Consider the following 24,027-nt stretch of genomic DNA (forward strand, 5'->3'; position numbering starts at 1 on the left):
CGCACGGAAACCTTGGGTGAGGCGCAAAGTCTCCAGAGGTTTCCATTCAGATTTCCTAAGTGGGACAGGGGCTTAAGCCACTCTGACTTGGATAAGCATTGCATATTCATCTTATACATGCTGAACTCCATCCTAGTTTGAAATAGACCTGGCTAACCTTTGAACAATTATTCACAAGGGGAAAAAAAGGCAGCTATCCATTCCTTTGCAGATGCTGCCTGACCCACTGAGTTACTCCAGCATTTTGTGTTTTACTCAAGATTCTAGCATCTGCAGTTCCTGTTGTCTCCATTCTATCACCTCACCATCTAACATGGTTCTGATCTTATAATGTTAAAATGGTGACCGTTTTTTCTCCAACCGATGCAGTTGAAAAGAATAATGGCAGAAACACATTTTATAATGTCTTATAAGTAATCAAATCTCTCCTTAACACAGAGATGTTGACAGGAAGAATCCAGAGAGAGAGAAATTAAACGCGTAGGGATGGAGAGCCATGAGTCTATGTGTAATTATTTGTTTCCTAAAAGCTTAAAAGAAAAGGTCTGAAGAAGGGTTTCGGCCCGAAACGTTGCCTATTTCCTTCGCTCCATAGATGCTGCTGCACCCGCTGAGTTTCTCGAGCATTTTTGTGTACCTTCGATTTTCCAGCATCTGCAGTTCCTTCTTAAAAGCTTAAGAGAAACTTGGCTTTATTAAAGAGGAACAAATACAAATAAAAAGTTATGCTAAGAGATTTGGCCTCAATTGGAATATAGTTCTCAGCATTGAACTTTGTGAAAGGTGTCAATGCTTGGAAAATGGTGCCTATGTTTTCTCTATTTCAGATTTTCCAGAAACCACTTAAGTTGTTAACTTAAATCTGTTGAACATAGAAAAGTACAGCACAGAAACAGGCTCTTCTACCACAATGTATATGCCAAACACGAGGGATCTGCGTTGGATGCTTATCCTTTCATTTCTTGCATACCCATATGCCTATTTAAAAGCCTCTCAGATGCCCCTGTCGTATCTGTCTCCGCCATCAACCTGGCAGTGCGTTCCAGGCACACACCACACTACAAAAAAATGTTGCCCAGCACATCTCCTTTAGACTTTGTACCTCTCATCGTAAAGCCATACCCACTGGCCTCCTATAATTCTATATACTTCTAATCTATACTCCTAATCACCATCATGATTTTTTTTGATTTTTTAAAAAATAATTTTATTTATTAGAGGTAATGTACATTACAATAATATAAGCCAAAAATACCATAATACATTTCCTGTACCACTTCATATTTTAAACTTTAAAAAGAAGAAAAGTAAAGAAAGTGAGATAGGATAGTAAGTGTGTGAAAGAGTGATCAAAAAAAGACCCTTAGACACAAAATGTTCAAAAAAAAATTAAGAAGTAAGCCATAGAAAAAGAAAAAGAGAAAAAGAAAACAGAAGATATATTAAAAGTTAAAAAAAATGATAAAAGGGATATACCAACTTCGTATTTTTCCTCCCCCTCACCAAGTCCTGAAACCATGTATTTTCAGAATTTTGTTGCACCTTATACTTGTAGTAAGTCGATAAATGGAGACCAAATCTTTTGGAAATGGTCTGGTTTGCCTGCTAGAAGGAATCTCATATCTTCCAGGTGTACCATCATGATTTTTCCTCTTCACTTTTCTTTTTGGCTTTTCAATATAACACTGCCTTCCTTATTTTAAATAACTTACTAATTGTATTCAATAACAGCTTCATTGCCACCCTGACATTATTAAAATATATTGTAAGCAAGATCTCGTGGTTTAGTTATCCGCAAATGTGAGTAACATATAGGTTGCACACTGATTTTCCGGCAACCCTATTGACCCTATAATCAGGACAACATTATGAGAGCTCAGTTGAAATTTCCTGAGCAGCCACAGTCGACATTACAGTGGCGAGCACTTTCGGTCCTGTCCCTCCGTCGTGAACCATGCTCTCAATCTTCTCTCCTTACACAGTGACAATACAGTAAACCCTTGTTTTAACAACCCCCTTATAATAGATGTCGGATATAGCATATGGACCTGCCGACCCATCCCCGGCTTCCAACCCCTCTCCCAACTCGCAAGGTGCATCAATGAGCCCTTCTTCGCCCACCGAAAGGACACAAAGTGCGGGAGCAATTCAGTGGGTCAGGGTCTCTGGAGAACATGGATAGGTGCACTTCCTCAGACCGATTCAGTCAGCTAGGTCATTCCAGCACTTTGTGTCGTTTCACTTTAAATCTTGGGGCCGGTGCCGCTGGTCTGCACCAGCGAGCCCTACTTCACCGGTTCACACGCCTGTTGTTGCGACTCACACTGCAGCCCCCGACAAGACGCACTTTTTTTCAGGGTGGCCCCACCGACAGGATGCACTCAATCACTGTGTGGCTCCCTCCCCTCTCACCTGCCTTCGCTTCCAAGGTGGAGTATGTCGGCGACCCTGGGGATGGAGGAGGTCCGGTGGGGGGCAGTGGGTGAAGTAGGGCTCCTTGCGAGTCGGGAGCGTGGGCAGACGCCGGAGGGCTAAACAGCCGGGGAGATGGTGCAAGCCAGGGATGGGTCGGCAGCTCATCCATTCACATTGAGTTTACATTTTATATTTAAGTTATTGAAGTTTCTGCCACTCCATTTAGAGACACGGAGGGGGGGGACATTAGCGGGCCAGGAGTGTATAGTTGTTTCATTATAACGTGACCTCTTTGGTCCAGAAAAAAAACGGATAATGCAAACAGGCTCTGGAACCAAGGGTGCCAGAAAATCGCGGTTCAACCTGTACTACGGTACCCATAACTTCTTTGATCTGCAGTATCCTTCTTCTCATTTGGATGTGAAGCTATTTTTCCAGTTCCCTTTTTCAACTTGACCATACTCTAATTTCCACGTTCTTGTCCATCTATAAAAATGTTCCAAAAATAATTGAACCTTAACTCTAGGGACAATCTTCATTTTTGATCCAGCAGATTTAATATTACATCCAAAGTCCCATCTTTTATATCCTTGTGGTGCTGTTATCAGCCACTTTTGCCTACTTCATCATCCTTTTTATCAATTACGCTCAGCTATGCTGTTACAGAATAGTTGAACAGCCCTTGTTCCAAACATATATTGTCACCATCCCCCAACTCTTCCTCTGCTACTTTTATGACTATATCAGGGCTGTGTCCTGCATCTATGCCGAAATTGATTTAATTAGCTTTACTGCTAACTTCCAAAATTCAATTCAAATGGCCCTCACATTCACTTGACCTATCTCTGTCACCTCTCTTCTCTTTCTTGATCTCTGTCTCCATCGCAAGGGACAGACTATTAACTGACGTCTTTTACAAACCTACTGATTCCCACGGTTATCTGGATTACTTCAATGTTTCATATTCATTTTCCGCTCATGTCTTAAAACCCAATGGTATGAACAATGAATTCTCCAATTTTAGGAAATGACATAACCCTCCCCCTCTCACTTCTTCCCCCATTCTTACCTCCACCTCATCCCTATGCCCCACCTGGACACACCTATTTCTCCCCCTCCCCTCTCTAGCTTCACAATTCACAACCCTTCAATCCGCTTATCTTATTTGTTTCCTTTCATCTCTGTCCTTTATCAACCATTTGCCAATCAAAAAACCGTCCCCTCAACTGCGTTGGCCTATTCCCTCGAAGCTTTATCCAGCCCTTCCTCTCTTCCAGCTTTCCTCCCCAATAAACAGTCTGCAGTGGGATTCTGAGCCGAAACATCACCAATCCATGTTCACCAGAAATGCAGCTTGATTTGCTGTTACTCCAGTACTTTGTGTCTTGTATAAGGGAGCATCTGCAATTCCTTGTTTCTACTATCCCATTACAGACCTATTTAGTTCCTTCCCCTTCTCCCACCCCATCACCTCACCTGCACCTTAGAACTGGTTCCCTAACTTTTCCAGACATCATATATTTCTTTATTTATGCACACAACTAAACTTACAATGTTGTTATTGTTACAAGCATTGTTACAATTTCAGATTTTCAGCAAATGTTATTTTGAATTTGTCAGACGATACTTGCTTAAAAGGTATATTAACAAACAGTGTAACGGGTATAGCTTGGACCCAATAGCAGCACAGAATCAGGCAGGTATAGTTGGTAATGAACTTTATTACGATACTGTAACACAGAGTAGTAACACAGGAATGGGTACACCGTACTCACACAGAGGCTCAGGATTGAGCGAGGGTTCCAAAGAGGGGCAGGCAGGAGACGTAGTCGGGGTAGCGGAAGGTCCGGTAACCAGGAGATCCAACACACGATGCAAACAAACCAGCGAGGGACAGACGAAAGGAGAGTCGAAGCCAGGTAGGAAGTCGAGGAGCCGTTGCAGGGATAGACGACAGGACGGAATGGTCAGGGGCAGGCAGGTTTGAATCGGTGTAGGCAGTCGGGAAATCGCTGGAGAGTCTTGCATGAATGCTGAGAACAATCTGGCACTGTGTGAACGGTGAGGAGAGTCTATATACCGGGTTAATAGGTGATCAGAGGCAACTGAGTGCAACAGGTGAGGAGAGTTGGGCTGATGAGAGGGGAGTGGCAGGCAGGCAGGTGAGGAGAAGGAGGGACCGGTGGAAAAGTACTGGGAAGTGAAGTGGATGAGAATGAGGAGAGGGCAGACTGTGACAGAACCCCCCCCCCACCCTCAACAAAAAAAACAATAAAGAAAATAAACCCAATCCCACGCAGAGTTGGGTGGGAGGAGGGGGACCGGAGGAGGGCTAATATTCGTCCGAGACATCCATGTCCGCATCCTCCTCCATGGCATCAGAGGAAAGCTCCGTCTCGTCGTCACTGGGCGCCTCAGAAGGAAGAGGGGACAGAGTCTCAGGGGCGGCGACCCCTCTAGGAGTGGCGGACTTGGACGGCTAGTCGGGATGACGCCAGTGAAACTCCCTGATGAGGGAGGCGTCCAGGATGTGTCGAGCAGGAACCCAGGACCTCTCCTCTGGACCGTAACCCTCCCAATCGACCAGGTATTGGAGACCCCTCCCACGACAGCGGGAGCGCAGGAGGCGGTGCACCGTAAAGGCGGGGCCTCCGTCGATGAGACGAGGAGGTGGAGGAGGAGGGACTGCGGGGACCAGGGAGCTCTCCCGGACTGGCTTTACACTGGACACGTGGAACGTAGGATGGACCCGCATGGAACGAGGCAACTTGAGCCTCACAGCCGCTGGGTTGATGACCTTCTGGATCTCAAAGGGACCGATGAACTTGGGTGCCAACTTCTTGGACTCCACCCTCAAGGGAAGGTCCCGGGTCGACAGTCACACCTTCTGGCCCGCGAGGTAGATGGGGGCCTGGGTGCGGTGATGGTTGACAGCCGTGGCGTAACGGTCCACGGAGCGGAGAAGAGCCGCCCTGGCTTGGGTCCACGTCCTGCGGCAGCGACGAATGAAGGCCTGGATGGACGGGCAGGAAACCTCTTTCTCCAGCGCCGGGAACAGTGGAGGCTGGAACCCGTAGACTGGAAAGGGGAGAGCCCAGTGGCCGAGCTTGTCAGGGTGTTGTGGGCGTACTCCACCCACAACAACTGCTGGGACCAGGAGGAGGGATGCTTGGACACCATACACCGCAGCGCCGTCTCCATCTCCTGATTCTTCTTTTCAGTTTGGCCGTTGGACTGGGGATGAAATCCGGACGTCAGACTCACGGTGGCCCCCACAAGCATGCAGAACTCCCTCCAGAACACAGAGGCAAACTGGGGTCCCTGGTCGGAGACCACATCGACGGGGAGACCATGGAGCCGGAAGACGTGGAGTAACATGAGCTTGGCAGTTTCCTTGGCTGACGGAAGCTTGGGCAGGGGCACGAAGTGAGCCATCTTGCTAAATCTATCGACCACGGTCAGGATGGTGGTGTGACCACTGGATGGGGGCAGGCCGGTAACAAAGTCCAGGGAGATATGGGACCATGGTCGATGGGGTACAGGCAGTGGAAGCAGATGACCCGCAGGAGCTTGGTGTGAGACCTTGTGCTGGTTGCAAACGGGACAGGCGTTGACAAACTCCCGAGTGTCCTCCTCCAGCGATGCCCACCAGAACCTCCGTAGCACCATCTCCTTGGTCCGCTGAATGCCGGGATGACAGGTGAGTCGAGAGCTGTGGGCCCACTGAAGGACGTCGGACCGCAGGGCAGAAACCACAAACAGGCGAACAGGAGGGCATGCGCTGGGTCCCGGCTGGTTCTCCAAGGCCGCCTTGGCCTTCTCCTCCACTTCCCAGGTGAGGGAGGCAACCCTGTGCGAGGACGGGAGGATGGTCATGGGGCCAGAGGCAGGCTCCTCCTTCGCCAAGAACTGTCGAGAGAGGGCATTGGGCTTCACGTTGCGGGACCCAGGTCGGTAGGAGAGGGAGAAGTTGAAGCGGGTGAGGAAGAGAGACCAGCGGGCCTGACGAGAGTTGAGCCTCTTGGCTGACTGGAGGTATTCAAGGTTCTTGTGTTCAGTCCAAACCAAGAAAGGCTGCTCGGGGGGGGGGGGGGGGGGGGGGGGGAAGGGAGGAGAATCAGGCACCTGGCATAGTTCCAAGAGCCTGATTCTGGTTAACCCCTTCAGCAGACAGCTGACTACTATCGAAGGTATAACTATAACTATAAATAGTTAGCAGATAAAAGTGTTAGATACATAAGTTTCCAGTAGCTGAACATACGATTTGATAAGTCTTAATGAAATATATATATAGTGTAACCGGGTGAAATACAACTGATTTTGAAAAGGTCCCGCCCTCCTATGCTAAGAGTAATAAAGGGAGCGGAGCTAATTGTATAACATCAACATTGGAAGTCGAATTGATGTCAAATCCCACAGAAGTGTGGGGCACTTACTACAGTGTCGACTACTCTAGACACTTTAATTTCACTTTTTCAATTTTTTTAAAATCACAATATGTCACAACCATGTGTTTTTTTTAAGGGCAATCGCAAAAGGGATCTACCAAAAGAATTTAGTTGCGTAAACGTTCACCAAATATCCATTGACCTGAGGTATGGATGCACCATAAGAATTAAGGGTATTAAAATCAGCGAAAATGCAAGACGATAAACAAAAGAAAATGGGAGTAATCACATTCTGTAGCTGGAACATAAGGGGTATTAATGAACCAAATAAAAGGGGCAAGATACTAGCTCAGTTGAAATCATACAACATGGACATTACTTTTTTACAAGAAACGCATCTTAAACACCAAGATCAGATGAGATTGAGGGCGAATTGGATAGGCCAAACATATCACTCTTCACACACCTCGAAATCCAGAGGTACCGCAATTATTATTCGCAAAGGAATACCATTTAAATCAAAGAACATTATATCAGATAAGGAAGGGAGATATCTTATAGTTACAGGAGAGATCCATGCTACGCCAATCACCTTGGTAAATATATATGCGCCCAATTTTGATAATCCTCAATTTTTTAATAAAATCTTGAATACAATCGCAGATTTCAACTACCAAAATGTTATAATTGGAGGAGACTTTAATTGTGTTTTAGACCTGTATTTAGATAAATCAATGCAAAAACAGAGAGGTATTATGAAATCTAAAACTAATGAACTCTTAAATACATACACAAAAAATACAAACATAACAGACGTTTGGAGGATCGCGAATCCGACTGGAAGGGAATACTCGTTTTATTCAATGGTACACAAAACATACTCACGTATAGATTATTACCTAGTGGATACAAAACTAATCCCTTATACTATGAACCCTAAATATCACACCAATACGATTTCAGATCACTCCCCACTAACTTTCTTTTAAAAACTGGAAGGAATGTCTACGAATAAATCGTTTTGGAGGTTTAATTCGCAAATTTTAAAAGACCCACAAGGGAGTATATATCTGAAAAAACAGATGGACTTATTTTTTGAGACAAACGATACACCAGACATATCGCCCATTTTACTATGGGAATCCTTCAAAGCATTTATTAGAGGAGTCATTATCTCATACCAAGCTTTTCAAAATAAAAAGAATAAGAATGAACAAAGACAATTAGAAGAACAAATCAGACAACTAGATATAGATAATGCTAAAGATCCAACTATGGATAAACATAATAAAATATTAATATTAAAATTTAAACTAAATAAGTTATTATCAGATAAAGTTATAAGACTATTCCAAATTACAAAAAAGGAACACTTTGAATTCGGGGATAAACCCCACAAACTTCTAGCACGCCAACTGAAAAAACGGGAAAAAGACCACGCAATTTTAAAGATTAAATCAGATAGAGGGGAATTATTAACACTACCCAATGATATCAATAAAAGATTCGCTCAATTTTACCAGAATTTGTACACATCCAAAACGCTAACAGACAATAATAAAGTTTCAGAGCTCCTGTACAATTGTAATCTTCCAAACCTAGAATTGAAGGAACAAGAGGAACTGGGAGCACAAATTACATCTAAGGAAATAGAAGACACAATAAACACATTAAAGAATGGAAAAACACCAGGACCAGATGGATTCAGTAATGAATTTTATAAAAGTTTTTACGACATAGTTACACCACGTTTACAGAAAATGTATACATAAGCTTTTAAGGAACAAATCCTACCTGAAACACTAGCAGAATCAATGATTACATTAATACTTAAAAAAGATAAAGACATAGAAGAACCAGGATCATACAAAGCTATTGCATTGTTAAATACGGATCAAAAAATATTAGCGAAAACACTAGCTAGAAGACTAAGTAAATATGTTAGTAACTTTAAAATAAACGCGGATCAAACGGGATTCATACCCAAGAGATACTCATTTAATAACCTGAGATGTCTGCTTAACATAATGCATTCACACAAACCTGAAGAACAAGAGTTATCAATCATTTCATTGGACGCAGAAAAAGCATTTGATCAAGTAGCATGGGATTACATGATTAAAGTATTGCAAAACTTTCAAATGGGAGAGAACTTCATCGCATGGATAACATTATTATATAACAAACCTACGGCTAGAATATTAACTAATAATATACTATCTACAAAATTCCAATTATCAAGGGGCAATAGACAAGGATGTTCATTATCACCGCTGTTATTTGCTCTGGTAATTGAACCTCTAGCTGAAAACATCAGAACACACCCGGTTATTTACGGTTATAATACAAAATATTCAAATAACATAATATCATTATATGCAGACGATGTACTACTGTACATCACAAAACCCCAAATTAGTATACCAAACATATTAAATCTAATTGAGGACTTTGGATCTTTCTCAAGATACAGAATAAATTGGAACAAAAGTGAAATTATGTCGATAAAACCGAAAGACTCAACACATCTCTTAAAATTCCCCTTTAAAATAGCCACAGAAAAATTTAAATATTTGGGAATTGAAATTACCTGTACTAGAAATTATCAAGCTATGTTTAATGCCAATTATAGTCCCTTACTTAAGAAACTAAATACTCTAATCAAATTCTGGAAAACGCTCCCGATGTCTTTAATAGGTCGAATAAATGCTATAAAAATTATATTTCTACCACAAATCTTATATCTATTTCAATCAATCCCTATAAACCTTCCAAAAAAGTTTTTCAAAAAACTGGACTCTGTGGGCAGGTGAGGAGAGAATACAGCAACTGGTTCAGTCGTATGTGCTGACTCTGGGTCACGAACCTGAAGGAAAAAGCTCCTCGGCCCACAGCCTAATAGGAACGATTTAGATTGATAAAGATAATTGGGCAATTGGGATGATCTTAGATAGGGCATCTTGGTCAGCATGGATGAGTTGGACCGAAGGGCCTGTTTCCATGCTGTATGACTCTATGAAGAGTCTTCAACCAGAAACGCTAACCTTTCCTCTTTCTCCAGACGCTGCCTGACCTGTTGAGTATTTCCGGTGTTTATTTCAGACTTGCAGCATCTGCAGGTTTGTTTGAACTCCGTGGGATTCATGGATGGTTGGCACAAAATGATGATTCACTGCTGGAAGAGTTTGCAGCTGAAGACGCTGACTGGCTCATCATTCAGAGCCCATATTCTCCCTCTGAATGTCCAACTGAGTTGTCTTCACAGTCTCATAGTCTTCGAAACCTGAGAATAAAACCAAATATGTGTAAGAAAGAACTGCAGATGCTGGTTTAAACTTTGACTTCTCTAACTTCAGATAGTCCTTGCTTTCTCTCTCCATCCCCTTCCCCTTCACAGTTCTCCCACCAAGCATCATAATAATCTGAGCACAGAGAAGATTTACGAGGACGTTTAGTTTAGAGATACAGCGCAGAAACAGGCCCTTCGGCCCGAGTCCGCTCCGACCAGCGATCCCCGTACACTAGCACTATCCCACATACTAGGGTCAATTTACAATCTTTTACCAAAGCCAATTAAGGATGTGGGAGGAAACCGGAGCACCGGGAGAAAACCCACGTGTTCACAGGGAGAACATGCAAACTCCGTACAGACAGCACCCGTAGTCAAGATTGATTGATTGATTATACCTTTAATAATCCTTTACAGGAAATTACAGTGCCACGACAGCTTCAAGACAGACATAACACCACATATTTCCTCAAATGGCTTCCATACTTAACAAGTTAAAATACAAGTTAAAATACAAGTTAAAATACAATTAATTAAAAAAAAAAGTGCAGTTATTTATGCGCATTATATAACCTTATAGCAGCTGGTAAACAGGACTTCCTATGTCCCTCAGTTTTGCACATTGGTGCAATCAGCCTCTGACTGAAGATGCTGCTCTTGATCACCTTCAGGGCATGGAGTGGGTGAGTGGGGTTGGTCATTATTGAACCCAGTTTGTTCAGAGTTCTGGCCTCTGCCACCTGCTGGACCGTTCGTTGCTCAGCCCCAGCCACTGAGCCGGCCTTCCTGATTAGCTTGTCCAGTCTGTTTTTGTCCGCTATACGGGCGCCATCTCCCCAACAGGCCCCAGCAAAAAACAGAGCACTGGCCACCACTGAATGGTAGACACTGCACAGTAGGGGTTGGCAGATGTTAAATGACCTCAGCCTCCTTAAAAAATACAGTCGGCTTTGTCCCTTCCTGTACACCGCCTCCATGTGACACTTCCAGTTCAGCTCACTGTCAAGCTGCACCCCAAGGTACCTGTGGTTAGCGACCACCTCCACCTCAGTGCCCTTAATGGTGATTGGTGTTGCTTGAGTCCTCCTCCTCCCCCTCCTGAAGTCCACAACTATCTCCTTAGTTTTTTTGGTGTTAAGATGGAGGTTATTGTGTGCACTCCACTCCACAAAGTTACTTATTATGTCTCTATACTCCTCCTCATTGCCCCCTTTAATGAGGCCGACAACAGCTGTATCATCCGAAAACTTCTGCAAAAAGCAGCTGTTGGTGTTATATTGGAGATCCGCTGTGTAGATGGTAAACAGGAACGGAGCCAGCACAGTTCCTTGTGGAGCCCCTGTGCTGCTCAAGATGGTGCCCGAGACACTGTTCTGTAGGCGCACGTACTGTGGTCTGAGGGAAAGGTAATCCAAACACCACAGTACCAGTGATGGATCCACTTTCATCTTCTCCATCTTCTCCCCTAGCAGTCGGGGCTGAATTGTGTTGAAGGCGCTTGAGAAGTCAAAAAAAGTAATCCTTACAGATGCATCAGTAGTGTCCAAATGTGTGTACACCCTCTGCAGCATGTAAATGAGGGCATCATCGACACTGATGTTAGGCTGATATGCAAACTGTAAAGGATCCATTTGATTTGACACACTAGTCCTGATGTAGGAAAGGACAAGTCTCTCAAATGTCTTCATTATATGTGAAGTGAGCGCTACTGGTCTGTAGTCATTGTGGAGAGTGGGATGGGTCTTCTTTGGGACAGGTACCAGGCAAGATGTTTTCCACAGCCTTGGAACCCTCTGTAGACGCAAGCTCAGGTTGAACAGGTGTGTTAGAATACCACACAGCTCTGAAGAGCAAGTCTTCAGTAGCCTTGGGCTGGTGTCATCAGGCCCCACTGCTTTCCCTGGCTTCAGTCTGTCCAGCATCACCTTGACCTGAGCAGTATGAAGAGTCATGGGTGGGGCTGCCGGTGGAGTGGGAGGTGGAAAGAGGGGACTCCGTACAGGTGACATCTCAGGAGTGATGGAGAGAGGGATGGGAGGTGGAGAGGAGATGGAACTCGGGTCTTTGGCGCTGTGAGGCAGCAAGTCTACCGCTGCACCATGGTGCAGGAAGGGGAGGAAGGAATGGAGGCATGTGTTGGAGCATTGGAGAGGGGGCACCAGTGCAGCGCATGCCACAGCAGCTGGCTGGGGTTCGCTGCGGCAATGCACCATGCGCGTTTGGTCATCGGCACTCACCGTCACTCATGGCGATGGGGGAGGGGATGTCTGCCGCCTCTGCCTTCTTCCTTCGGCACATACGGCTGAACCAGTTGCTGTATTCTCTCCTCACCTGCCCACAGAAGGCAGTAAATAAACAAATCAGCACAAAAACATCGCCACGAGACCGTACACTGACGACGTGAAAGCGAACCGTAGCTTATTAATGTTCTTTAGATTTTTAGTTAGAGATACAGCGCGGAAACACTCAGTCCTTGTCACTTGAAAATCTGAGTCCTTGTGTCATCCAACCTACATTGCCACTGTATACTTACAAACTATTGATTCAGAATTAAAGGATGTTCATTTAAGAAGGAGATGAGGAGGAATTTCTTTAGTCGGTGGTGAATCTATGGAATTCGTTGACACCGACGGCTGTGGAGGCCAAGACATTGGTTATTTTTAAAGCAGAGAATGGCAGATTCTTGATTAGTATGGGGGTCAAAGGTTATGGTGAGAGGGCAAGAGAATGGGGTCAAGAGGGAAGACAGATCAGCCATGATTGAATGGTAGAGTGGACTTGATGGGCCAAATGGTCTAATTCTGTTCTCATGAACATGAATTCTGTTGTCGGTGAAGGGCGACACGGTGGTGCAGCGGTAGAGTTGTTGCCTCACAGCGCCAGAGACCCGGGTTCGATCCTGACTACAGGTGCTGTCTGTACGGAGTTTGCACATTCTCCCCGTGACCGGGTGGGTTTTCTCCGGGTGCTCCTGTTTCCTCCCACACTCCAAAGACGTACAGGTTTGTAGGTTAATTGGCTTAGGTAAAAAATGTAAATTGTCCCTAATGTTTAGGATAGAATCGCAGTCATAGAGTGATATATGTGGAAACAGGCCCTTCGGCCCAACTATCCCACACCGGCCAACAGCAGAATAGCGTGAGGGTGAGAGCAGATTACCTGCTGGTTCAGCAGACAGTGGACCAGGAAGATGAACACTCCCTGGGAGACGTTTACAATGGTGAATATGTACGACAATACTATGGTGTCCTCGTTCAGCTGGAAAAGTAGTCCAATGACCCATGAGCAGCCCAACACAACGAATTGGGCCATGGTCTTGAAGGTCCGTATCCTGGTGATGTACAAAGACAGGGTGAGGACCTCAACCCAACAGTGAACCATGCCCAAAATCCCCTCGACCCCCTAAATTCCTTCCCCTCTCTCTCGTCTCCCTCTCCCCAACTCTCAGTCTGAAGAAGTGGTCACATACACCAAGTATGAAGAAGGGTCTCGACCCGAAACATCACCCGTTCCTTCTCCCCTGAGATGCTTCCTGTCCCACTGAGTTACTCCAGCATTTTGTGTCTAACTACTATCTATCTCACTGGTGACTCTCAGACTATCCTTGGTCGGACTTTGCTGGCTTTACCTTGCACTAAACGTTATTCCCTTATCATGTATCTGTACACTGTAAATGGCTCGATTGTAATCACGTATTGTCTTTCCGCTGAGCTTTTCCCTGTACCTCGGTACACGTGACAATAAACTAAACTGAACTGGGAACATGAGGGAAGGAACTGCAGATGCTGGTTTAAACCAAAGATAGACACAACAAGCTGGAGTAACTCAATGGATCAGGCAGCATCACTGGAGAGAAGGAAACAATGGCCTGTATCCTTTATCATCATTACATTTTTGCATATCATTCATTTGTTCTATTTATTTTTAAGAAAGAACTGCAGATGTTGGAAAAATCGAAGGTAGACAAAAATGCTGGAGAAACACAGCGGGTAAGGCAGCATCTATGGAGCGAAGGAATAAACGACGTTTCGGGTGGAGACCCTTCTTCAGACTGATGTGGGGGGGGGGGAGAAATGAAGAGGCGGAGACAGTGGGCTGTGGGAGAGCTGGGAAGGGGAGGGGAAGAAAGGAGAAAGGGACTACCTGAAATTGAAGAAGTCAATGTTCATACCACTGGGGTGTAAACTACCCAAGTAAAATATGAGGTGCTGCTCCTCCAATTTGCGGTGGGGCCTCACTCTGGTCATGGATGAGGCCCAGGGCAGAGAGGTCGGATTCGGAATGGGAGGGGGAGTTGAAGTGCTGAGCCACTGGAAGATCAGGTTGTTTATTGCGAACTGAGCGGAGGTGTTGGGCGAAGTGATCTATATACGTTCTATATATTTTTTTTATATCTCTCTACATCACCGTCTATATCTCTCGTTTCCCTTTCCCCTGAATCTGGGTCTGAAGAAGGGCCTCGACTTGAAACGTCGCCTATTCCTTCTCTCCAGAGATGATGCCTGACCCGCTGAGTATCTTCTCAGTTATTGTTGGCTAGCGATCAATATCCTTACTGTAGCTGAGCAGACCCAGCAACCCTACGATGGTTGACCTCTGTCTCCCCCTGTTTCTTGTGAGGTTTCATACGTACCTGGAATCCTTGATGGTTGAAACATTGGTGTTCAGGGCAGCCTTGATATTCCTCAAGTTCCTCAAGTTCCATATGATCATGACAAACAAAACCGTGTTAACCTGCAACACAGCAGCACCGTAATTATAGTTCCAACTAGACCAAGTGGGACCCGTTGGGTCCCATGTTCACACGGGAGGGCTGGTCCCCCAACGCAATATTCCACAAAATTCAAATGCAGTCTCATACCATTTCAAGCAGGGTGCAAGGCCACCAAATTCAAATGCAGTCTCATACCATTTCAAGCAAGGTGCAAGGCCACCAAATTCAAATGCGATCTCATACCATTTCAAGCAGGGTGCAAGGCCACCAAATTCAAATGCAGTCTCATACCATTTCATGCAGGGTGCAAGGACACCAAATTTAAATGCTGTATACCATTTCAAGCAGGGTGAAACCACCATAAAACCACATAACACACCACAAAACCATATAAAAAAACACATAAAAACCACACACAATTCAGTAGATATTCAGTGTGTTCACTTGATTCACAGCTCAGACAGAGAGTCGTGACCTCTCACTCCCCCATCTTGCAGAGACTTAGCCACGCCCACACTTCCGGGTTTTATAGCCTCTCCCACCAGACGGGGCGTGGCCTTCATGGCATGATTGACAGGAGAGAGAATCTCAACATTTTTCAAACCTTAATAAGTCTTTTATTTTTCATCGATGGGAAAAATCCTCTTGTCCTGCGCAGCGGAGGGGGACTCTGAGTAAGATGGCCAAAATCACAGCCGTAAGTGGTAGTGCTTTTTCTGAAATCAATATGTGCAAAGGAATGGATGATGTTTCGGGTCAAGACCCTTCTTCAGACTCACTCCATCAGTCTCGACCCGAAATGTCACTCATGCCTTCTCTCCAGAGATACTGCCTGTTCCACTGAGTTACTCCAGCTTTTTGCGTCTACCTTCGGTTTAAACCAGCATCTGCAGTGCCTTCCTACACATGGCTGATCTATCTCTCCTTCCATTCTCCTGCCTTCTCCTCATAACCTCTGACACCCGTACTGATCAAGAATCTATCTATCTCCGCCTTGAAGATATCCATTGACTTGGCCTCCACCGCCGTCTGTGGCAATGAATTCCACAGATTCACCAGCCTCCACTTCCCTTATTCTCCACACTCCCGTCAGACAGAAGATACAAAAGCTTTTGGTCAGGCAAATCGATGCTGAGCGAATGGAGGGATATGGAGCATGCGTAGGTGGATAGGAGCTGGTCTTGGCATCATGTTTGGCACAGACATTGTGGGCCGAAGGGCCTGTTCTTGTGCTGTACTGTGTTCTATGAAGCACCTACCACCAGACTCAGGAACAGCTTCTTCCTCTCTGCTATCAGACTAATTAACAGTCTTTCCATAAGCAAGAGTACTGTGTGATCTTCCAATCTCACTGTGGAACTGCTACACTACAATGCTGAGAAACTATATTCTGCACTCTGGTAGATTTCTCTTCACTCGTATTGTTGTACTTGAGTTTGGTTTGATTGTATTTATGCACGGTGGCGCAGCGGTAGAGATGCTGCCTGATAGTGCCAGAGTCCCGGGTTCAAAGCTGACTACGGGTGCTGTCTGTAGGGACACCACCTCTGCCTCAGGGGGCGGTGGAGGCCGGTTCTCTGGATACTTTCAAGAGAGAGCTAGATAGGGCTCTTAAAGATAGCGGAGTCAGGGGATATGCGGAGAAGGCAGGAACGGGGTACTGATTGGGGATGATTAGCCATGACCACATTGAATGGTGGTGCTGGCTCGAAGGGCTGAATGGCTGACTCCTGCACCTATTGTCTATTGACACAGACACACGCACATGCACACGCACGCATTCACACACACACATACACTCACACTCATACACACACTCTCACATACACTCACGCACACACACATGCACACACTCATACATTTGCAGACACGCACACACACACACCTCTCTCTCATGTACACACACACACAGAGGTACATGGATAGGACAGGTTTGGAGGGATATGGGCCACACGTGGGCAGGTGGGACTAGTGTAGATGGGACATGTTGGTCAGTGTGGGCCTGTTTCCACACTGTATCACTCTATGACTGTAAAACATGGACTGAGGAGCAGTCCACAAATGAAACATTCAACATGTCACCAGGGTACTCATAAACATACTTGGTGCAAACTTCACCCCGATGAAAAATAAAAATCTCTGTGCAACAAGTAGCTAATAATAGGGTTAAAAGAGGATTCAAGTTTCCAAGGCGGGAGGGAATGTACTGGTTTAGTCCAAAGCAGACCAAAATACAGGAGCTAGTGTGAGGGGGAGATTAGATGCTTTCAATGGTGTAGAAAGAGTTGGTGGAGATTTGATGAGAGTTTGGTTTAGGTTAGTTTAGAGATACAGCACAGAAACAGGCCCATTGGCTCACCAGGTCCAGCGATCCCCGCACACTAACACTATCCTACACACACTGGAGACAATTTACACATACACCAAGCCAATTAAACTACAAACCTGTACGTCTTTGGAGTGTGGGAGGAAACCGGAGCACCCGGAGAAAACCCACGCGGGTCACGAAGCGGATGTACAAACTCCGTACAGACAGCACCCCTGGTCAGGATGGAACCCGGGTCTCTGGAGCTGTGAGGCAGCAACTCTACCGCTGCGCCACCGTGCCACCCTAATAGACAGGCCTTGAGATACCACCCGTGCCTGGTCCACTTACTCTGCCTCATCAGAGAAACATAGATAATAGGTGCAGGAGTAGGCCATTCGGCCCTTCGAGCCAACATCACCATTCAACATGATCATGACTGGTCATCCCAAATCAATACCCCATTCCTGCTTTCTCCCCATATCCCTTGATTCTGTTTGCCCTAAGAGCTATATCTAACTCTCTTTTGAAAACATCCAGTGGATTGACATCCACTGCCTTCTGTGGCAGAGAATTCCAGATTCACAACTCTGGGTGAAAAAGCTTTTCCCTCATCACAATCCTAAACAGCCTACCCCTTGTTCTTAAACTGTGATACCTGGTTCTGGATCGGTTGGGAAGGCGGATGAAGGCTGCGGCAGAAAAGGGTCTCCGGTCGTCTTGGACTCCATGCCACTGGATCCTGACCCAGATCTGTCAAGGACCGTGGGGTGGGCTGTCTGTGCACCAGTCTCCCCACGTTAAACAAAGTCACGCACAGGCGTCCTCCACAGTCACACTCGTTGCGATGAAAGGGCGGGAGAGGGGAACAGGACCAGCAGCCAGCAGCTTGGGCAACTGTGGCCGGTGACATGTCCAGGCACTGGTCACCCATGGACTGACCACAGGCAGTCACCCGCCATGGGAGGGTCACACACACGGAGGCACCACCTTCAACTCTCCCACTACCGTATGGCTTTCCCCTTATTTTAAGAATAAAGAATAAGCCATTTAGAACGGAGACAAGGAAACACTTTTTCACACAGAGAGTGGTGAATCTGTGGAATTCTCTGCCTCAGAAGGTGGTGGAGGCAGGTTCTCTGGATACTTTCAAGAGAGAGCTAGATAGGGCTTTTAAAGATAGCAGAGTCAGGGGATATGGGGAGAAGGCAGGAACGGGGTACTGATTGGGGATGATCAGCCATGATCACATTGAATGGCGGTGCTGGCTTGAAGGGCTGAATGGCCTACTCCTGCACTTATTTTCTATTGTCTATTGTATCACTCCTTCCAACCTTACCAAAACCACGAAGGACACCGGACCCAACAAACTCCAGATAAATCCTTTCTCCAGATCCAGCCAACACCTGCAAGTAAAGAAACATTTATTCATTTATCAATGGGATTTTCAAAAGTAATAAGTATTTTTTTAACCTTCTGGGGCTTCTGTTAAAGTCTTGCATCACAACTTCTGACAGCCAGGGTGATAACGGCAATGAAGATAGACGCAGAATAACTCAACGGGTCAGGCAGCATCTCTGGAGAACATGAAGAGCTGACGTTTCAGAAGTGGTATTTGAGGCTGAACAAGGGTCTCGACCCGAAATGTCGCCCGTTCCTTCTCTCCAGAGATGCTGCCTGTCCCGCTGAGCTACTCCAGCTTTTTGTGTCTATCTTCGGTTTAAACCAGCATCTGCAGTTCCTTCCTCCATATGATATTAGCACCAATCAGGGTGAGTGGACTGGAGGCTGCGTCAGCTTGAATGGAGCGTCTGGGTGGGCATGGAGGAGTTGGGCCTAGTCTGTGGCTCTGGGACAGCAGAGATTGTAAAGGCAGCACACAGTACAAACAGGTATATGTAGGAAGGAAGATGCTGCTTTAAACTGAAGATAGACACAGAGCTGGAGTAACTCAGCGGGACAGGCAGCATCTCTGGAGAGAAGGAATGGGTGATGTTTCTTCAGTCTGTGTGATGGTGTGTGTCACCGTGTGTGTCACCGTGTGTGTCACCGTGTGTGTCACCGTGTGTGGTGCTGTGTGTCACCGTGTGTGACGGTGTGTGTGACGGTGTGTGTGATGGTGTGTGTGACGATGTGTGTCACCGTGTGTGTCACCGTGTGTGTCACCGTGTGTGACGGTGTATGTCATACTGACCGGTCATATCTCCAGTAGCCGCGGGGGTTGACAGAGGCTGCCACGGTCACCACCAGCGCCGGGCACAGGTAGGCGGCAGGGTACATGTATCGCCGCTTCATCACGCGTGTGCGGGTGAAGTTCACCACCTTCAGGTTGAGCACCATCAGCCACAGGTGTACGGCCTCCAGCAGCATCCAGCTGAACGCCACCAGCAGCAGGTAGTGCAGACTACCCAGCACCAACGCACACACCATCTGCAGAGACAGCAGTGGTCACTGCATGCCCACTGGAGACCACCCAATACCCATCCTTCACCCACACCTCACGTACTCCACCCATCCTACACCCCCATCCAATCAAGGCCACCCACCCAAACAGCCAACCCATCCCCACCCACTCTCACCCACCCTCAACCCAACACACTCCATGCCCCCTGCCCAATACCTACCTCACCCCTCATGCACCCACACCCCACACAACACCCACCCCATCCCACATCACATGCACCGCACACCCAACCTCACCCTTCATGCACCTCACCCCACACCCACACCCACACCCACCCCTCACCCACCCCACCCCCATCCCTCACCCACTTCCACCCCACACCCACCCATCACCCACACGTTACCGATTGCTGTTTGATGAACATGGTGATGAGGAAGAGCAGCTCGGCCAGGAAGAGGTTGAGGCAGAGGTGCGCTTGGATCAGCGTGTAGAGGCCGCGGATGGCCTTGCACCAGAAGAAGGTTGCTACAGACAACAAGAGGAGGAGGAGAGACACGGGCAGCACCAGCAGAGTGATCCACCAGAGGGCGGTACTGTGCACCGGGTCCTGAGGGCAACACAGATCAACATCAGGCAACCGCAATGTAAATGGTCCAAGTTTACGATGCAGCACAAACCACACCAAATTACTCCAGTACTTTGTGAGTCTGAAGAATGGTCTCAACCTGAAATGTCGCCTATTTCCTTCGCTCCGTAGATGCTGCCTCACCCGCTGAGTTCCTCCAGCATTTTTGTCCACCTTCCAGTACTTTGTGAGGTTATTTTCTAAACCAGTATCAGCAGTTCAGCCGAAATGTGTTGGAAGGAACAGCAGATGCTGGTTTACACTGAAGATATGCACAGAATGCTGGTGTAACTCAGTGGGTCAGGCAGCATCTATGGAGCGAATGAATTGGTGATGTTTCGGGTCGAAATCCTTCCTCAGATGCTGGTTTACATTGTGGAGTAATTCAACTGCAGCATCTTCAGAGAAAAAGGATGGGTGACATTTTGTCTCGGTCTGTAGGTTTCCTCAAAGTGCCCCTGGAGTGTAGGATGCGAAAGTGGGATAACATGGAACTAGTGTACATGTGATCAGTAGTCGGCGTGGACTCGGTGGGCTATGGGCAACTGACTGTAAAAGCAACAAAATGAAATGAAGCAAATTTAAATGAAACTAAACTGAACTAAATTGTACAATCTGGAGTTTAGAAGGATGAGAGGGTATCTCATTGAACATATAAAGTCATTAAGGGTTTGGACACGCTAGAGGCAGGAAACAAGTTCCCGATGTTGGGGGAGTTCAGAACCAGGGGCCACAGTTTAAGAATAAGGGGTAGGCCATTTAGAACGGAGACGAGGAAACACTTTTTCACACAGAGAGTTGTGAATCTGTGGAATTCCTCTGTGGAGGCCGGTTCTCGGGATACTTTCAAGAGAGAGCTAGATAGGGCTCTTGAAGATAGCGGAGTCAGGGGGATATGGGGAGAAGGCAGGATTTGTCTCTTGGTGCTAACGGAATCAAGGGATATGGAGAGAGAGCAGGAACGGGCTACTGATTGTGGATGATCAGCCATGATCACATTGAATGGTGGTGCTGGCTCGAAGGGCCGAATGGCCTACTCCTGCACCTATTGTCTATTGTCTAAATTAAACGGAACTTAGCGGAACAAAACTAATCTAAATGAAACTAATTTAAACTAAACTCCACTGAGCGAGCTTACCGAGGTCACGATAGAACCTGGCCAACGCTTACCTGGCCAATAGTTCTATGTTATCCCACTCTCACATCTCACACACTGGGGGCAATTTACAATTAACCTCCAAACCCGCACGTCTTTGGGATGTGGGAGGAAACGGGAGCACCCGGAGGAAACCCACGCGGTCACGGGGTGAACGTGCAAACTTTTGTGAAGACTTTCCACTGACTGGATATCACGCAACAAAAACGCTATTCGATGCATGTGACAATAAACAAAACTAATTTAAACTCATCTCAACTAAAATTATTTAAACAAAACAAAACTACAATAAAATGATTTAAACTAAACTAAACAAAATTAAAATAAACCAAACTAATATAAAATAAATTAAACTAAACTAAACTGAAAGAAAGTAAACATCTAAACTTAAAGAAGCTAAACTGAACTGAACTAAATTAAATGACACTAAAGTGTCCCTGTATTTATATGGGGACAGCACCAGAGGTCAGGATTGAACCTGTGTCTCTGGCGTTGTGAGGCAGCAACTCTACCAGCTACTCCACTGTGTGGCGCCCGTGTTCCTGCTGTCTGTGTTCCTGTGCTGCCGGACCGTGGGCCAAGCGGCTGCCCGATGCCCAGCTCCATGCCCGCTCTCCACCCGTCTCACCATTTTGTACTGAGCCAGCAGCAGGGCAAAGCTGGACAGGGTGTTGTAGGTACAGGTGGCGTGAGTCTTGTTGCCGCTGCTCTCCTGATGTGTTGCCCAGCCGTTGCCCATCCAGGTGCCGCAGAGTCTCTTCCTATTGCCATCATCGCCCGGCTGGAAGCAAGCACACCTGAGTATTACACCTCCCTTACAAACACGCACATGCACACACACACACTCACACTCAAACACTCACACTCACACACACACACACAAACTCAAGCACTCACACACACACACACACACACTCAAACACACACACACACACACACACACACACACACACACACACACACACACACACACACTGACTCTATGGCCGTGCGCTGAGGTCCTGGACTCTCCCATCAGTGGAAACATAGAAGATGTTGGAATCGATTTATTGCACAAGTTTCCAAAGCTGGCATCCAACCCAGGCGACGATAGTTTTAAAAATCAAAAATAATTTATTCACTTATTATTAAATAATATTTTACAAACTAAACCAGTGGTAACGCACCCAGCAGCATAATACAACATCACCAAATTATCTAATCACTGAATTTTCAAGTAACTATATCGCCATCCATATTAAGGACACATTCCACCCCCCGCGGTGCCCAGCGGTCCCGGAAATCCCCCAGGGTGCCCATGGACAGCGCGTAGTCCCTCTCTAACACCACCCGGGCGCGGAGGTAACCCCAGAAAAAGGGCAGGTAGCCGGCATGGGCAGAGCCCTCTTCCGCCTGGCGCTGTGACTCGCGGATGGCCAACTTGGCCAGGCCCAGGTGCAACCCAACCAGTACATCTTCAGCCCCCCTACCTTCTCCCCTACACACAGGGTGTCCAAAGATGTGGACGGTGGGTGTGAAGCACATTTGAGTGCTGGCCCATAGAAGCAGATCTACAATCACATTACAATGCTCCACAATCTGAAATCTCTACATCTAAAGCAACATTTTTAAACTTTTCATCTCCTTTCTAAAGCTTCATCCTTTTGTTCTGAAGCTTTAGTTTAGTTTAGTTTAGAGATACAGCGCGGAAACAGGCCCTTCGGCCCACCGGGTCCGTGCCGACCAGCGATCCCCGCACACTAATACTATCCTACACACACTAGGGACAATTTTTACATTTATACCAAGCCAATTAACCTACAAACCTGAAGGTCTTTGGAGTGTGGGAGGAAATCGAAGATCTCCGTGAAAACCCACGTAGGTCACGGGGAGAACGTGCAAACTCCGTATAGACAGCACCCGCAGTCAGGATCGAACCCGGGTCTCCGGCGCTGATTCGCTGTAAGGCATCAACTCTACCGCTGTGCCACCGTGACCGCCCAGAAGCTGTGGCCTCTGGTCCTAGACTCCCCCACTGGTGGAAGCATAGCTGAAGATGGTGGAATGGTTTTTTTGCGCAGGGATCTCAGGGTCCGCCATGACAGCCGTCTGTCTTGCCCCATCGCTGAGTGCGGGCTCACCTCCTCCTTCACACGGAAGGTGATGTTGAGGGTTGGTGTCAGACCCTGCTTCTTGCCGCCCACTTTGGTCACCGTCACCACCTTCGAATTGAACTTCACACTGGTGCCGTTTCTGCCTCCCTCCTGCGCCAACGTTGGCTCCATGACGGTCTCCAGCTCTCTGTAAGCCAGGAAGGTGAGGAGAGCGTTCTCTGTCCCACCCCGTGTGTGAGAGAGAGGAAGGTGGACAGTCTGATTGGGCTCCATGTAGAAAGCACTACCACCTCGAAACTACTCATCCCCACTCCAGCTAATCTCATCTCATCCCATCCCCATCTCATCCCACCCCATGTAACCTCATCCCACCCCATCTAACCTCATCCCACCCCATCTAACCTCATCCCACCCCATCTAACCTCATCCCACCCCATCTAACCTAATCCCACCCCATCTAACCTCATCCCCACCCATCTAACCTCATCCCACCCCATCTAACCTCATCTCACCACATCTAACCTCGTCTCACCCCATCTAATCTCATCCCCACTTACTAACCTCATCCCACTCCATCAAACCTCATCCCACCCATCTAACCTCATCCCGCCCCATCTAACCTCATCCCACCCATCCCA

At 46.7% G+C, this 24,027-nt stretch overlaps 1 protein-coding gene across 1 annotated transcript; it reads right to left on the minus strand.

Annotated features, from left to right (window-relative positions):
* Positions 1–10,015: 10,015 nt before the first annotated feature.
* LOC116991872 (adhesion G protein-coupled receptor E3-like) lies at positions 10,016–23,560 on the minus strand. Its single transcript, XM_033050848.1, has 9 exons — positions 23,417–23,560; positions 21,925–22,077; positions 19,919–20,122; positions 19,306–19,541; positions 18,451–18,517; positions 14,726–14,826; positions 13,252–13,423; positions 12,330–12,423; positions 10,016–10,086 (listed from the first exon to the last, which is right to left on the minus strand). Exons 1-9 carry the CDS (start codon positions 23,558–23,560, stop codon positions 10,016–10,018), a joined length of 1,242 nt encoding a protein of 413 aa, XP_032906739.1.
* Between the last annotated feature and the right edge of the window lie 467 nt (positions 23,561–24,027).

The sequence above is a fragment of the Amblyraja radiata genome, chromosome 35 (genome assembly GCF_010909765.2).
Source record: "Amblyraja radiata isolate CabotCenter1 chromosome 35, sAmbRad1.1.pri, whole genome shotgun sequence".
In the NCBI taxonomy this organism is placed as follows: Eukaryota; Metazoa; Chordata; class Chondrichthyes; order Rajiformes; family Rajidae; genus Amblyraja; species Amblyraja radiata.